Below are 14,995 nucleotides of genomic sequence, written 5' to 3' on the forward strand. Positions count from 1 at the left end.
TACCTTGGAAAAACAATTCAAAATGAGATCATACAGTTACTGGCAACAAAAGTCAAACAGAAGATTGTGGCAGATCTGAAGTCAGCAAGATATCACTCTGTTATTCTGGACTGCACACTGGACATCAGCCATATGGAACAAATGACTTTAATGGTGTGTTTTGTAACAACAACAGAACCTAGTGAAAATGTCCCTGCAATGGTGACTGTCAGAGCATTTTCTAGAATTTATTGACACTGATGATACTGCAGGAGCTGGTATGACAAATGTGCTTCTTAAAAAGCTGGAAGATAAGGGAATTGCAATAGCTGACATGAGAGGTCGGCTACGATAATGGTGCCAACATGAGAGGAAAGAACAGAGGAGTGCAGACACAGGGATCCGAGAGTTAAACCCCCAAGCTTTTTTTGTCCCATGTAGTTCTCATTCATTGAGCTTGGTGGTCAGTGATGCAGCATCAGCTTCTAGTGAAGCTGCTGAATTTAATGTAATTCAAAGCATCTATGTATTTTTCTCTGCATCAACTCATTGATGGCAAATTTTGAAGCAACATCTGGGAACATCCTCTCTGACACTGAAACCACTGAGTGCCACATTTTGGGAAAGTCGAGTGGAAGTGATAAAGCCTATCAAACACCAAATTGGGAAGATAGATGATGCCATAGTTGCCATTATGGAGGATAATGCTATGACAGGAACCATTCGTGGGAGAACAGTGGCAGAGGGAAATGGAATCACCAGAAACATACAGAACTTCAAATTTCTGTGTGACTTAGTGTTGTGGCATAACATGTTTGAAATAAATGTAAGCAAGAGACTTCCAAGGTGTTGACCTTGATATATCTGGAGCAATGGAACAAAGCAAAGTCATACCTACAGTTTTACCAGTCAGATGAGGGATTTCAAAATGTTCTGAAGAATGCACAGAAGTTGGCAGAGGAACTTCAGACTGAAGCTATTTTCCCACCCATTCAAGAATACAAGAGTCACCGAAGAAGATGACATTTTGATTACAAGGCACAGGATAATCCCATACAAGACCCCAAACAACAATTCAAAGTTGAATTCTTTAACCAGGTGCTAGATTGTGCAATACAGTTAGCTGAAGAACATTTCATGCAGCTCAAGGAACACAGCAGTATATTTGGGACGTTGTATGATATTCCAAAACTCCTCACTATACCTGAAGAAAACCTACACCAGCAATGCAGGGCACTAGAGACAGTGTTGACACATGATGACAGGCGCGATATTGATGCAAGTGATTTAGGTGATGAACTGAAAGCCCTTTCAAGAGACATTTGAGCAGGATCAACTCCAAAGGCTGTTCTGGAATATATGTGCACAAATATGATGACCACCTTCTTTCCAAATGCTTTTGTTGCTCTGCGCATACTTCTAACACTTCCTGTAACAGTTGCCAGTGGAGAACACAGCTTCTCCAAGCTGAAGTTAATAAAAACTCATCTACGCTCCACAATGACACGGGAGAGGCTGGTCGGCCTTGCAACCATCTCAACAGAGCATGGGCTGGCCCAGACAGTGGACCTTCAGGAAGCAGTTCAAATCTTTGCAACCAAGAAGGCAGGGAAAGCACCACTTTGATTATTCAAACAGATACAAATGCCAGTGTTTACTATGCACACAAGAAAAGTTACATTTGCTGTTCAGGAGTTCGAAAGTTAAGTGTTACTGAAAATTTTTGAACACGGCATTTTAAGTTGTTAGTTCTCCTTTATTGGGGTAGGTAGCAGAGCAGTACCATGAGAGGAGTAGAACAGGAAGAAGTCAGAACTGAGACCTTTCAAAGTTTTGGCCCAAATAAGGAGGCATGGGGCATTTGAGCTCCCCGCCTCAGGTGCCAAAATGTTGTGGGCTGGCCCTGCTCAGATCCCTCCCTGGCACATGGAGGGACAGTCTGATTCCAATCACACACAGACTAGATATTAAACAATAAGCTCCACATGATCGAAACTATAAAACCTCCAAGTGAGAAACCCCCCTGCACCAGCAAGAATAGAAGAGTTGTTTGCCATGGCACTCATAGCACCCCCCCATGGCAATGCAGCCTCCTTACCCACCTCTCCATTGGTGATCCCAACCTCAATTGCTGCCCCTTTTATTTGTGCTCGTCATAACTCACGCCGAAGGCAGCATGAAACAGGCCCATTATTGTATAAAACAGCCATGCCTTGGCACCTCAGCCAAGGATCGCGGCCCCATTGGCTTGAGCACTATAGAGAAAAGCCACAGAGAAGACAGTCCCAGCCTCGGGGAGCTTGCACCCCTAGGGTGCAACCTTGGCCCTACTGAAGTCAACGACAAAATTCCAATTTACATCCCTGAGGCCAGGATTTCGCCTAGGTGCCAGACAAGATGCAACTGGTGAACAACACAAATGTGGGGGGAGGAGCGTGAAGCTGGGAGGCTGAAGCAACAATAAAACAAAGCGTTTAGCAGAAAAGCAGATGTAACACAAAGGGCCAAACCCATCCCTGACGCAAATGGCTGCAGATCCAGTGAGGGTTATGCCCACTTGCCCCAGGGCTGAATTTGACCGTACTGTTTAGCTCACTGTTCCACACCTGTTGCACTTACTGACCTAATCTCCTCTGCTATCCAGCTTCAGGTGCATCATCCTCCGCCCATGCTATGCATCCAGTGCAATACCTGCTTGCACAGCCATGGCAGCTGGGAAGGAGGGAACTGCATCCTAACACACCTGGGCTGCATGGAGCAAATCCAGCTCTGCTCAGTTCACATCAGTGCAGTCTCAAGGCAGCTTCCTGTGCAATTGCCTCAGCAGGGGTGTAACAGGGTGTGCTGAGCCAGGAGCTGCCCAGAACTCTGGCCCTCACCTTCTCACCAGGACACATTAACTGACTGACAGACAGGCAGGTAGCAGAGCGTGCCAATTACCTGAGTAGAGGGGGTAATTGGGTGGAAGTAACCTGCAGCAGCTGGGGCTATCTAAGCAGACAGGAAGGCAGCATCACACAAAGGAAGGCAGGAGTAGATAGGACTGGCTGCAGCTAAGCAGGTGGGGGAAGCTGACTATAAATAGTATATAAAAAACACTCCAGGCTGTGGCTTGCAGAAGGGATATAATGAAGCACAGTGGTGAACACTTGCAATGGGGTGGCTAGTTACTAAGGCTGGAAAAGCTGCTCAGGGCACCACCAGGTGACAAGGGGGCAAAGCAGGAATGCCACAGCTACTGGCCTGCTATGCCACAGTCCAGCCAGGTTCTTGGGGTGCACAGTATGGGCCTGGCCTTTGTTACCAAGGAACTCAGAAAGCTGGGTCGTTAACAGGCAGAGGATTGGACACTGAGTGCAGCATTGGACAAAAATGACTCCAGACTGTGAGCCAGAGTCATGACAACCAGCAGGAGCCAGTATCCTGGGGGATGCTTGATAAAACTGCCAGGTGGACCCCTACACTGGGGCTGTACTGTCAGCTGAGCTGGTGGAGGATGTGCCCAGGAGTCCCACAGTGATGTGCCTGGCACTGGCAGGGGTGAGCTGGAACTCCAGAGCTGGCACTTCCTAGAGTACTATTTGCATTGTGGTAGCACCTGGAGGCCTCTGCTGAGATCAGTTGTGCAAGGTGCTGTCCATACACTTTGCAAGACAGTCCCTGCCCCAAAGAGTTTATAGTCTAAGACACACAAAGGGTGGGAAAAAGAAGTTATTATCCCCCAGGGGACCTGAGGCACAGAGAGAAGAAGTGACTTGGCCAGTGTCACACAGGCAGCCTGTGGCAGAGTCGGGGATTGAGCCCACCTCTCCTGAGTTCCAGTCCAATGCCATAACTGCAAACCATCCTTCCTCTCTGCTATGCAGAGCACTCAAGGCCCCAGACACTTGCTACCTTCCACCATCCACGGCAACAAGGACTGGAGGTGACCCTCTCTCTCTGCAGCAGCCTTCTCCCAACACGTCAGGCTCCTCATCCACGGGGATATGCAACTGCATATTGGCCCTACTGCATGTGCAGCAGGATTGATTCCTACCTCTCTTCCCAGCTAGAGCTCGGTGCAATGGCTTTACACAGCAGTATGGGCTGGGGGCTCTTTGCCTCCAAACAGTATGAGCTAAACTGCAACTTTCTAACCTCCAAGAACCCTAATGTGATCTCTTGCTTTCACAAATAGTAAGTCATTGGGGGGGGGGGGCAAGTTAGATGCACAGCTGCCCACTTTAAGTGAGCACTCACTTGCTTTGAGCATCCACCTATGGCTGGTTGTATTCTAATAGGATTTCCAAAGTATGGGCTGCATGCGGGAGCTCCCCAGGGGCAGGAGATACAGTTGAGTATTTAACCACCTGCTCATCAGCTATTCAGCTGCACCAGCAATGCCAAAACCTGAACAAACAGTAATTCAATAGAGATGCTGCCATCATACAGATAATAAACCAGCACAGTTTGAATAATGGAAACAACTGGCTGACTGGGACAAACTTTGCGTGCCAGCTTTTACTGATAATTCGGTGGAGGTTGGCCTAGCACATGGCCTCTGTACAGCCTCTATCTGTGCCTGCCACATGCCATCTTTGCGCCAGGATTCTCAGCAGGAGGCGGAGCACATGCACAAAGAAATAAATGAAATACTCATAAAAACACATGGGATCAAACTTGCAGGGATTTATCAATCCTTGGTTAGAAATCAGGCCCACTGTGCAGCTGCTGTTGATAGCTAGAACGGCAGGCAGAGCACGGAATGATTGAAGGATTTACCGGTTGCTGTGCATGTAACTTAATTTCCCCAGGATGGATGCGGTTGAAAGGGCACCCGTGCAGAACTGTGTGTTCTGGGTCTCCATCGTATATATCCTGCCGGAGCACGAGTCTCCCTCTGTAATGTGGCAAAGGGAACCTGACTTCTCGTTGCCCTCAATTCCAGCCAGTTAATATTCTTGGTCCATTGGTAGGGCATTTGTGGGTCACCATGTAGCCCCGCCAACCTGTTAGAAAAGCCCCCCTGGCTATTTTGCACTGCTGGAACCTTTGCCAGAGGCCTCCTTTTGTTTTCACTGCCACCTTCTTCTTGGGAGGAGGCCCAGCCGAGGAAGAGGACTCTCAGGGGGTTGTTGGTGGAAATCTCAGGAGACGGTGCGGCCTTCTGAGGAGCTGGGGGATGGGGTGGGAGAGGAGCAAGGACATGAGACCCCTCCAGCCCACAGCCCCATGCTGGTATGCACTCTGCCAGGGCTGTATGTAAGGCCTGGAGAGGAAGAGTTTGTTAACCTCCATAGTGTGGGTTTGACCAGGACCCCTGTGGGGGAAGAGTGCTGTCATGCCAGAGGCTGATGGGGAGTATATGTGAAGATGCAGGGTGATGCAGGAAGATGCAGGGGCAGTACCAGTATTGGAAGAGGATTGCAAGGAGAGGTCCCACCACAAGCCCTACCTCTTTTCACTCTACTCTCCACTCCCTAGTCAGGAGAAAGGAAGTCTGGTGAGGCCCACGCTGGAGCCTTCCCACTCCAGCATCACTGGGAGCTGTTCTGAGACCAAATGTGGAGGAGACTATGGCAATTCCCTACTAGAGCTGGTGCCGATCATAGCAGGAGCATTGGAGGGCACTTTTCCTGCTCTCCAGGGAAGAAGCTCCCAGCAAACAGCTTGAAATGGCTGCAAGCTCATCCTCTTCACCCCGAAGGCAGCTGCTGGACTGAGGCTCCGTAAGAGGCAGATCCTTTTCCCACAGCTGCTGGGGAGTGGGACTGGGGGTCAGGGCCCAGCTGTTCTTGCCACCCTCCATGTCCCCACTTAGTATCACGGCTCAACAAGCTACCATGAGAGGAGAGGGAAGGGGAAGAATGCTGCTAAGCCCCAGAAGACTAATGGCCAGAACCTCAGCTCCACTGAAGTAAACAGAGCTATGCTGATTTACACCAGGTAGGGAGCTGGCTCCGGGTCCCCCAGAGGAACAAGTGAAGATCAATCTCAGTGAGCAGAGACAGCAATTCTGGGCCGTTCATAGGGCCCCTTTTGGGTGCCAAAAATCTTCATGAGAGCAGTGGCTGTGAGTGCAAGATGGGCATGATTACCCAGAAATCTCCATTCCAGGCCAACGGATCCCAGTGTAGAATGGATTTTCATACAGCCCACAAGAGCTTGTCCGTTTCAAGTAGCAGATGAGACACAAAGTCTTGCAAAGCAAGGAGCTTACCCCTTCCCTGGAGCGTGACATCTTTGTGGTTGAACTACAGTGGGAAGGTGCAAGGTTGCACCCAACACCCCAACTGGTTTGAGATCTTGTAATTCTGAGTATTTCTGAGAGCACAGACTCCACCTCCTCGGCAGCATGAGTTTGGGTTTTCATTGTTCTTACGAGCACAAATCGCTCTGAGCAGAACCTGAAGGTTATCGTACTCAGGAGTGACTAATGCTAACACCACAGATTCCCTCCACGCTAGAATGTAAGGAAGGCTGCAGGTGCTGGGGAAAGAGCCAAAAGTGGGGCAACAGAAATTCTAGCTAGAGCTACTTTCTGGCCTCCCTTAGAGCAGTGAGGTCGATGATGGGGGTTCTTAGAGCTAATGGAGGACAGGGTCAGCTCTCAGATTCAAAGGTGGGGGGGATAGTGGCTCAGGCACACTATTCCCAAGTCTGTTCGCCTTCAATTTTAACCTTACACTTCAAAAAAAATCCAATTCCACTTCCCCCAAACCCTTCTCCATCCTGTCTCTGGAAGAGCCTCGCCCTATGGCCATGCCTCATCAGAGAGGTGGAGTTCAGAGGCAGAGGGATGGTTTGAGTATTTCATCCCTACCTGAGAGGTCGCCGGATGTTCCTTTGAAACCAGAACATTGCAGTCAAGACAGAGCAACCTGCTCACAGGTTGGGGCTTGCACGGAGAGTCCACTTAAAAGCAGGTGGTCTATCTGCCATAATGACCAGCTGCATCATGTTTGGAGCCTCACTGTGGGTGGTTTCAAACATGAAGTGAGCGTGACATTGAAGTAACTTGGACAGACAGGGATTGTTCACAAATGTAACCCCATTAAACTTGGTGCCTCTGCTGTTGCACAAGGTATCTCCATAGCTGATACACTATCATCTCCCTTTTTGCAAATCTCTGCCAACATTGCTTCCTTCGCTGTTCGGACATTATGTGACTATCCAGCGAGGAAATCCTTTTGTATATTATCTCACTGCAAATTATCACTTACAAATCTCTAAAATGTTACATTGAAGAACACGTGCCCTACTTGTGAGGATCCCTAATTTAGAGAGGGATCTTCATTGCTGGAGAGCTTGTTAATACAGATTTTGTTTTCAGTAAATTTTGGCACATACCATTGAGCCTGTTTGGTTCCTGACATACACCGCTAGGAGCCAGCAGTCTAAGGATTAATCAGAGCAAACCTGGAATACAGACTGCACTGCCGGGGTCTGGATTTTTTGAAAGCCATTTCCAAGGGAACAATTCTGTCCTACAAACAGGACATCGGATTCTATAATTTGTGGGGAGCTATTATATAAGCACGGCTACCTTAATATACTGCCAAAAAAAAGTGTAACATGGTCTGACATCTCCTGCTAAGAGAGACAATTATTCATCAGTGGTATTTAAAACAAATTACTGGTCAGCATATTATGTAGCTGGCAGCTGCTGGAGTTGAAGTCATTCTAACAGGTAGCTGGAGAGAGGAGAAGAAATTAGAATAATAACAATGACCTCAGTTAATAATTTATCATCAAAATATGACTTCAGTAGTAGAATACAGTTCAGAGTAAAAATTCCCAAAGAGCATGCACATTTAGATGGATTTCCTTCGCAGGTGGTGGTGTTCCCTGCAGCGGGGGCTGTTGGATGATAAAGTGCTCCCAGGGGAGGAGACGCCAGTGGGATCCCTCATGCTCAGGGAGACCTCATCAATTTTGTAAGAAATGGAATTATAGTAAACGGGATTGGTGTGGCAGCTTAGGGTCTCTGGATGGGAAGGGGCAGGGCTCCCACACAGCCGCGGTCTGTAGCACAAACACGTGCAGAAGGAAGGGACTCTGGTGGTAGAGTTTGAAGAGTGACGTCTTGGTCTATCAGCGTCTTCCTGCATCAGTGGGATGAGGTTCATTTGACTTGTCCTGTCTTCTATGGGTAGAAAAATAGCATCTCTGTTCTTACTGTCTTCCATAGCTTTCAGGTGGATGTTGTTCCTGACTCTCCTCAGGGATGCCCTCTCTTCTGCATCGCGCCTCTCATCTTCCGAGTTCATAGTCAAAAACCTAAGGACAACTAAGTTTAGGAAAGCACCAATCACAGTCAAACCGACCAAGATGTACATGAAGCTGAAAGCCACATACGGTGGCTTCTTCTGCAAAGCTTCGTTTTTCTGCAGAGCTACAAAGTCGCCAAAGCCAATAGTGGTCAGGGTTATGAAGCAGTAATAATAGGCATGGAAGAAGGTCCAGCCCTCAAAATAAGAGAAGGCAGCTGCTCCAACACACAGTGTCCCCATGCATGACAATAAGCCTACGAAGACCATGTTTTTCATAGAGACATTAGTCTTCTTCAAGCCCAGACACTTCTTTATTTTCTTCAGCAGTAACCGGACTACAGTGTTCATGCGTTCCCCAAGACTTTGGAACATAACCAGTGTGAGGGGGATACCAAGGACTGCATAGAACATGCAGAAAACTTTGCCAGCATCTGTGCCCGGGGCAGCATGTCCATAACCTGCACCAGAAAGAGAGAAAGGCAGGCATTACTTAAACCCACAGGAGCAATGGCATCCCATGTCAGCATTGCAGGCCAAATTCCACTGCTGACAGACTGGTTTCTGTGGGGATTGGGGGTTGAGGGGGAAAAGAGCAATGTTTGTAGACAGATTTGTGTGCTCATGGTTTGCGCTTACTGAGATTTGGGACTACGCTCCCCTGCAGGTCACCCACGCTGATCTCCGAATTGCAACAGAGTACACTAAGGATGGAGTTTCATTTGGTCTTTAAAGGGCTAACGTTACCCCTCTTGCACCCCATGATAGCCTGTGGGCTCGCACTGGAGTACCTATGGGCAGGATTTGACCGACAGGGCCTGCTTCTCCTCCCAGGCTGGTTTCACACCGGTGTAACTCTACTGACTTCTGTGGATTTTCTTCTGATTTATGCCAGGGGAATTGAGAGGAGAATCAGACCAAAGGCACTTTCATTTTCACTCTATTGTTTTAAATACAAAGTGTTTATTTCACTGAAGCGCCATGAGCTGACTCCATCCCTACAGAGCTCAGAGAAGGCTGAAGCGCTGCATCTTCCATCCTCACCAACACAGATTAAAATTTAATTTCCTTGTCTTGTTTGGAGATTTAGAATTGGTGTACTAAGCAAGGAGGCGCATGAGAACAGTAGGATAAGAACAAGGTACTCACTGAGGTCCTGATCTTCAGGATTCTGCACCCACCTGACTTAGTTGATAAGCTTAATTGAAATTTGTGATCTATGCCCCAGATGGAGGGATAAAATTCAACACAAAAGAATTATACTGTATCCTGCAGTAATCATTATGGGGACAGGAGGCCTCATCAAAAAAACACACTACATTTGAGAAGGCAATAGGTATGGAAACTTCTTTTGTGGACAGGTTTACATCCTAGAACAATAAAAGTTAATTTAAGACGGGACAGAGCCAGTTTGTTTCCCTGCACTGCTGCATGGTTTTTTGAAAACAATTATTTAAAATTTTCACTTTTTCCAGTTACTTAAACAACTTGAATGAAGAATATGGAAAAAATATTCATCAAGAGGCATTCTTTTTCTTTCTAGTTCTCATTCAGTACTATGACTGGGCTTCCCCTACAGTTGCACAGGGCAGAGCTTTTAGGGAAACTGTCCGATCACAATGATGGATTGATCAGGAGACAATTTACACACACTGTCTCTGGTAGATTCTCAAGTGCACCTCCCACTCCAGGAAATTGGATGGGGTTGCAAGACAAGGTATTGCATAACTGACTGTAGTAAACTCACAACTGCAATATTCTAAGAGAGAGTTTGCTTCCCATTGTTTGTGTATACACACATCAACGTCAAAGGAGTTTAAATTACCTCATGTCATTTTCTCTGATACAATCAAACAAGCACCTTTTGCAGAACACAGAGCGAAATCAGGACTTGAGTGACAGAAAGCTACCAGACCTTTAGCACAAGGTCTGGCAGCAATCACCAGGTACTAGGGTACATGAGAATGCTGTGGGAACACCAAGGGGTAAATAATGATCTAAAGCAGCAATAAGGTGGAGAAATAGCTGTTGTTCCCCCCAATACTCTTAAAAGAGGATATGACTGATGCTTTCAAACCCACAAAGGAAATGAGAGAGTAAACACTGATACACCAACTGCTTGAAATCGACAGAAATGTTCTCTTTTGGGTCAAATGAAACATTTTGTTCAACCGCAAAAATATTTCTGCCTTTCAATTCACCCAAAACAAATTTTGGTTAGGGGTTGACTTGAAAATAATTTTTTCCCTCTCAGAACTGTCAGTGAACTGAAAAAAAATCAGTTATTTTCACAGCTCTTCAAGTGACACAAATGTGGATGAAGCATTTTGCTGAGTAAAGAGTGCTCTGATCTGTCCTGAGAACACAGGGAATGTCCCTGAAGAGTACGGACACTCATTCATTTGAATGTTGTCAGCAAGACTCTACAGGTACTCCTACACTGCCGCTGGGAGCAAGCCTCCCAGTGTGTCAGACTCACACTAATGGGGCTCGAGCCAGCATACTAAAAATAGCAATGTGGACACTGCAGCTTCGGCAGAGACTCGGGCTTGCCACCCAACCTCAGATGCAGGGGACGGGTGGGCTTGACAGCCAGACCTGCCACCCCAGCCACAATGCCCATGCTGCTATTCTCAGTGTGCTACCTGAGCCCCACTAGCACAAGTCTGTCTACCTGGGCTGGGAAGTTTGCTCCCAGTGGCAGTGGAAACATACCCTAAAACAAAGCATCTTAAATCCATCATTGTGCACACGGAATGTGTGCAATCAACTAAGTAAAATACTTACCATTTACATTCTGATTTTCAATTGCGAAAAGGCTTTACACCTTTCCACTAAAATTTACCCCGCTGTAAGGATTAAGCCATTAGCCAAGGTGACTGTGGGATGGCAAAAGGCTGGGATTAGATCTCAAGGTTCATGGCTCAAGGCTGCACTTGCAAGTAATAATTACAGCTCAGCCAGCACAAAGGGACATTGGAACTTTATAGTGAGACTCAAAGGTGGGGTGGCTGGCAAGGCTCCCCAAGTAGGTCTTCTACAATCAAACATCAGGGCTTTGAGGAGAAGATATGGCTGGAATCTGGGCCCCCGTGGGAGTTTTGCCTGGGGTCAGGGTTTCATGCATTGTACTGAGGGCATCCAGGCTGTTCCTGGAGAACTTTCTCAATAGAGCAAATCTTAAAATGTTCACACTTGTACATCCCCATAGAGAGGAATAGGTCTTTTCCTGTCAGGTTTCCCATTGTTCCCTGCAGCCCTTTTGCTACTGCCTGCAATGAAGTCAGCGGCCTGTGCTCAGCCCCCACTGTATACTGTCACGTGACTGTGAGAATACTCACATTTTGCATAAGCATTTTGATAATATTTTGCATTTTCACAGCCCCTCCTATCATAGGATCTCAGGTGGCTTTGTAAACATCAGGGAGCCCTGGCCAAAGTCCCAGAGAATTAGATATTACTTTTCAATTATTATTATTCCCATTTTGCAGATGGGGAAACTGAGGTCACATGGAGTCAGCAATACAGCGGGGAGTGGAATCCATGGATGCTGTCCTCTGCTTTGGAACTGGTAAACCTGATTTTGCACACCTCTGAAAAGGTGAAGACACTTAAAGTCTTTGGCCAATTTCCAACATTAAAGTTCCTCTTAGCTCCCTGCAACAATTCAAAGGCTGCCCATTTCCACAAATGAAGTCTTGCTGCCCGAGGAGGGGGTGCCTGGGTGCAGGCAGTGGGGGTGAACTCAGTGCACATGGAGAGGTGGGGGTGCAGGCAGCAGGGGTGTGCTCAGTGCCCACACAGAGGTAAATGCAGGCAGTTGGATGAGTTTGTTGCATATGAGAACTACGTAACATCACACAGGGCACATCAGGGGAAAGGTGGCTTCTGAGTCTTGTTAGCACAGGGGTAGGCAACCTATGGCACGCGAGCTGATTTTCAGTGGCACTCACGCTGCCCGGGTCCTGGCCACCGCTCTGGGGGGCTCTGCATTTTCATTTAATTTTAAATGAAGCTTCTTAAACATTTTTAAAACCTTATTTACTTTACATACAACAATAGCTTAGTTATATATTACAGACATAGAAAGAGACCTTCTAAAAACGCTAAAACATATTACTGGCACGCGAAACCTTAAATCAGAGTGAATAAATGAAGACTCGGCACACCACTTCTGAAAGGTTGCCGACCCCTGTGTTAGCATAATCTGAAGGCAGAGGTAAGGACACCATGGGCAGGCAGTGGGGATAAGAACTCCCAGCTGTTCAAAACCTTGTTCCCATGACTGCGTGTGATGGGGCTTTCTTACATCGGGGCAAGATGGGGCAAAGGAGAAGAGTCTTTTTGCAGGTGGCAGGGAGGGAAGGAGCCTGATGCTGAATCCAAGGAGTGGGGTGGAAGCTGCACAGAGCATGACATGGATGCACTTAGATACCAAAATGACAGCAACCTTAAATTCCAGAGTACTGTGCTGTACCCTGCAAGCTGACGGGGTTCATGGGGGCTGCTGATGGCTCTCAGGAGGAGACTGCAGAAGTGAGCTGTTAGTGGTGCAGTGACCCTGGGACTGAGGGAGGACACATGGGGAAGCAGGTAGCAGGGGGTGGCTCAGTACGCATAGAGGGATGGGGAGAGGCATGGGGAGAGGCGGGGGACAGCTCAGTGCCCATGAGGGCAGGGGGATCGACACAGGCAGGGGGAGGATCAATGCGCTGGGGAGACAAGGTGCAGCTCGGTGCCCAGGGAGGGGTGGGGGCAGATGGCTCGGTGCACATGAGGCCAGGGTGATGGGTGCAGGCAGGGGGCGGCTCAGTGCCCTGGGGGGATGGGACGGCCCGGTGCCCGTGGAGGGGTGGACAGTGGCGCGGGGGAGTGCTGGGTGCCCGTGGAGGGCGGGAGGGGGCTGGGTGTCAGGGAGGAGTGAGGGCAGGTGAGGGGCTCGGTGACCACAGAGGGATGGACAGGGGCTGCTCGGTGTCCGTGGAGGGGTGGACAGGGGCGCGGGGGAGTGCTGGGTGCCCGTAGAGGGCTGGAGGGGGGGGGGGGCTTGGTGCCCGTGGAGGGATGGACAGGGGCGGCCCGGTGTCCGGGGAGGGGTGGACAGGGGCGCGGCGGAGTGCTGGGTGCCCGTAGAGGGCTGGAGGGGGGGGGCTTGGTGCCCGTGGAGGGATGGACAGGGGCGGCCCCGCTGCCCGTGGAGAGCTGGGGGCAGGCGGGGGGGGGCGGCCCGCTGCCCTGGGGGGACGGGGCGGCCCGAGCCCGCACTCACCGATGGTGGTGATGACCGTGATGGCGAAGTAGAAGGAGCCGGCGAACTTCCACTGCCCCCCGGCGCGGTGCGGCTCGGCCTGCAGCACCAGCCGCTCCAGCTCGCGGTAGTCGTCGGCCGAGAAGCGGTACTTCCTGCGGAGCTCGCCCCGCTTCTGCTCCAGCAGCCGCCTGCGGCCGCTCTCGGCCTCCGACTCCAGCGCGTCGAAGACGGCGGCGCCCACCAGCAGGTAGGAGAAGATGCAGAGGATCAGCGAGACCGTGCGCAGGTTCTGCCGCTTCATGGCGAGGGGCGGCCTGGGGGGCGCTCGGCCGGGGCACCGCGCCGGGGACCAGCGCCGGCTTGCTCAGCCCCCGGCCGGCGGGCATCGCCTGCCGCATGCACCGGCCGCCAGCTCCCCACTGCGCTGGGCCCGGGTTATCGGCGCCCGCCTGCAGCGGACATGCACCGGCCGGCGGGTGTCGGCTCCCCTCGGCACCGGCTGCGTGCACAGAGCCCGGGCAGCGGCTCCCTCAGGTGCCGGCCCCTAGACCCCCCTGCGCGGTGCTGCTGCAGGGGCTGGAAGGTAGCGATGCCCGCGCGCCGGCTGCCAGGGCCCCGGGAGTCCCCTCCTCCCGCACCAGGGGAGGGTGGGCTGGTCCCGGGGCCGCTCCGCCTGCGGCTGCTCCTCCCGCTGCGCGCTCCCCCTCCGCAGGCACGCAGCTGGATGCGCTTCTCCTGGCGCAGGGGGTGTGGGAAGCTTGTGGCTGTTCCCGGGCTGGCTGAGCGGACCGCCCCCTTCCAGAACCACAGCCGAGCCCCTCCCTTCCCGTACCCTCAGGCTTCCCTGGCCACATAGGTGCTGGTGGAACTAGAGATTCGGGGGCTGCTGCTGCACCCCCTGGCTTGAAGCGATGTCCATCCTAGCCAGGGTTACAGTTTGGGTCAATGGCTCTCAGCACCCCCACTATACAAATTGTTCCAGCCCCCCGCTTAGGGGGACAGGCACCTGCTGCTTCAGCACCTTCCACTCCGCCGTGCTGCCCAACCAGGTAAACGGTCCCCTACTCCCCCAGGCAGCCCCTACTGCGGCATCGCTTCCGAGATGTGTCATGGCAACCCATGTCTCCCCATCCCCGCTGCACTGAGCCTGCCCTAGGCTTAAATAATAGCTGCTTCTGCTTTCAGCCCCTGCCTGAGCACAGCCAAAGTGGTTCCAAAGTAAAGGGCCTTCCACTGTGAAGAGGAATTTGTCACCAGTCTCATCCCATTCACACATGAGGATTATTATCGCATGGCCTTCAAATGATCACACTGCTGCTGTACCATGAAGGGAGGGAGAGGTTGGTCCGTAATGCAGCTAGGACCCAGACCGTTTAGGGCTGGGTAGGTCAAAATCAGCTTTTCTCTGACCTACCCTGAGGCTCATTGCTGAGCACTGGAAGAGGTGATCTTTCTCCATTTGGTGTCACTAAGCCCAAACTGGGGAGGAGGACTCCTCAGGGAGCCTTTCTACCTT

General features: G+C 50.4%; 1 protein-coding gene across 1 annotated transcript; it reads right to left on the reverse strand.

Moving 5' to 3' along the window:
- Positions 1–7,680: 7,680 nt before the first annotated feature.
- Positions 7,681–14,225, reverse strand: KCNK15 (potassium two pore domain channel subfamily K member 15). The gene is made up of 2 exons (XM_039497362.1): positions 13,498–14,225; positions 7,681–8,689 (listed from the first exon to the last, which is right to left on the reverse strand). Exons 1-2 carry the CDS (start codon positions 13,778–13,780, stop codon positions 7,773–7,775), a joined length of 1,200 nt encoding a protein of 399 aa, XP_039353296.1. The 5' UTR covers positions 13,781–14,225; the 3' UTR covers positions 7,681–7,772.
- Between the last annotated feature and the right edge of the window lie 770 nt (positions 14,226–14,995).

Source organism: Mauremys reevesii, linkage group 13 (genome assembly GCF_016161935.1).
Source record: "Mauremys reevesii isolate NIE-2019 linkage group 13, ASM1616193v1, whole genome shotgun sequence".
In the NCBI taxonomy this organism is placed as follows: Eukaryota; Metazoa; Chordata; order Testudines; family Geoemydidae; genus Mauremys; species Mauremys reevesii.

What these genes read in the sequence shown, in the direction of transcription:
- KCNK15 (XM_039497362.1), bottom strand. Translation starts at nt 13,780, where the DNA reads ATGAAGCGGCAGAACCTGCGCACGGTCTCGCTGATCCTCTGCATCTTC. An exon ending in CACGGTCATCACCACCATCG is followed by an intron (nt 8,690 to 13,497) that starts GTGAGTGCGGGC and finishes TTTCTGGTGCAG; the next exon opens with GTTATGGACATGCTGCCCCG.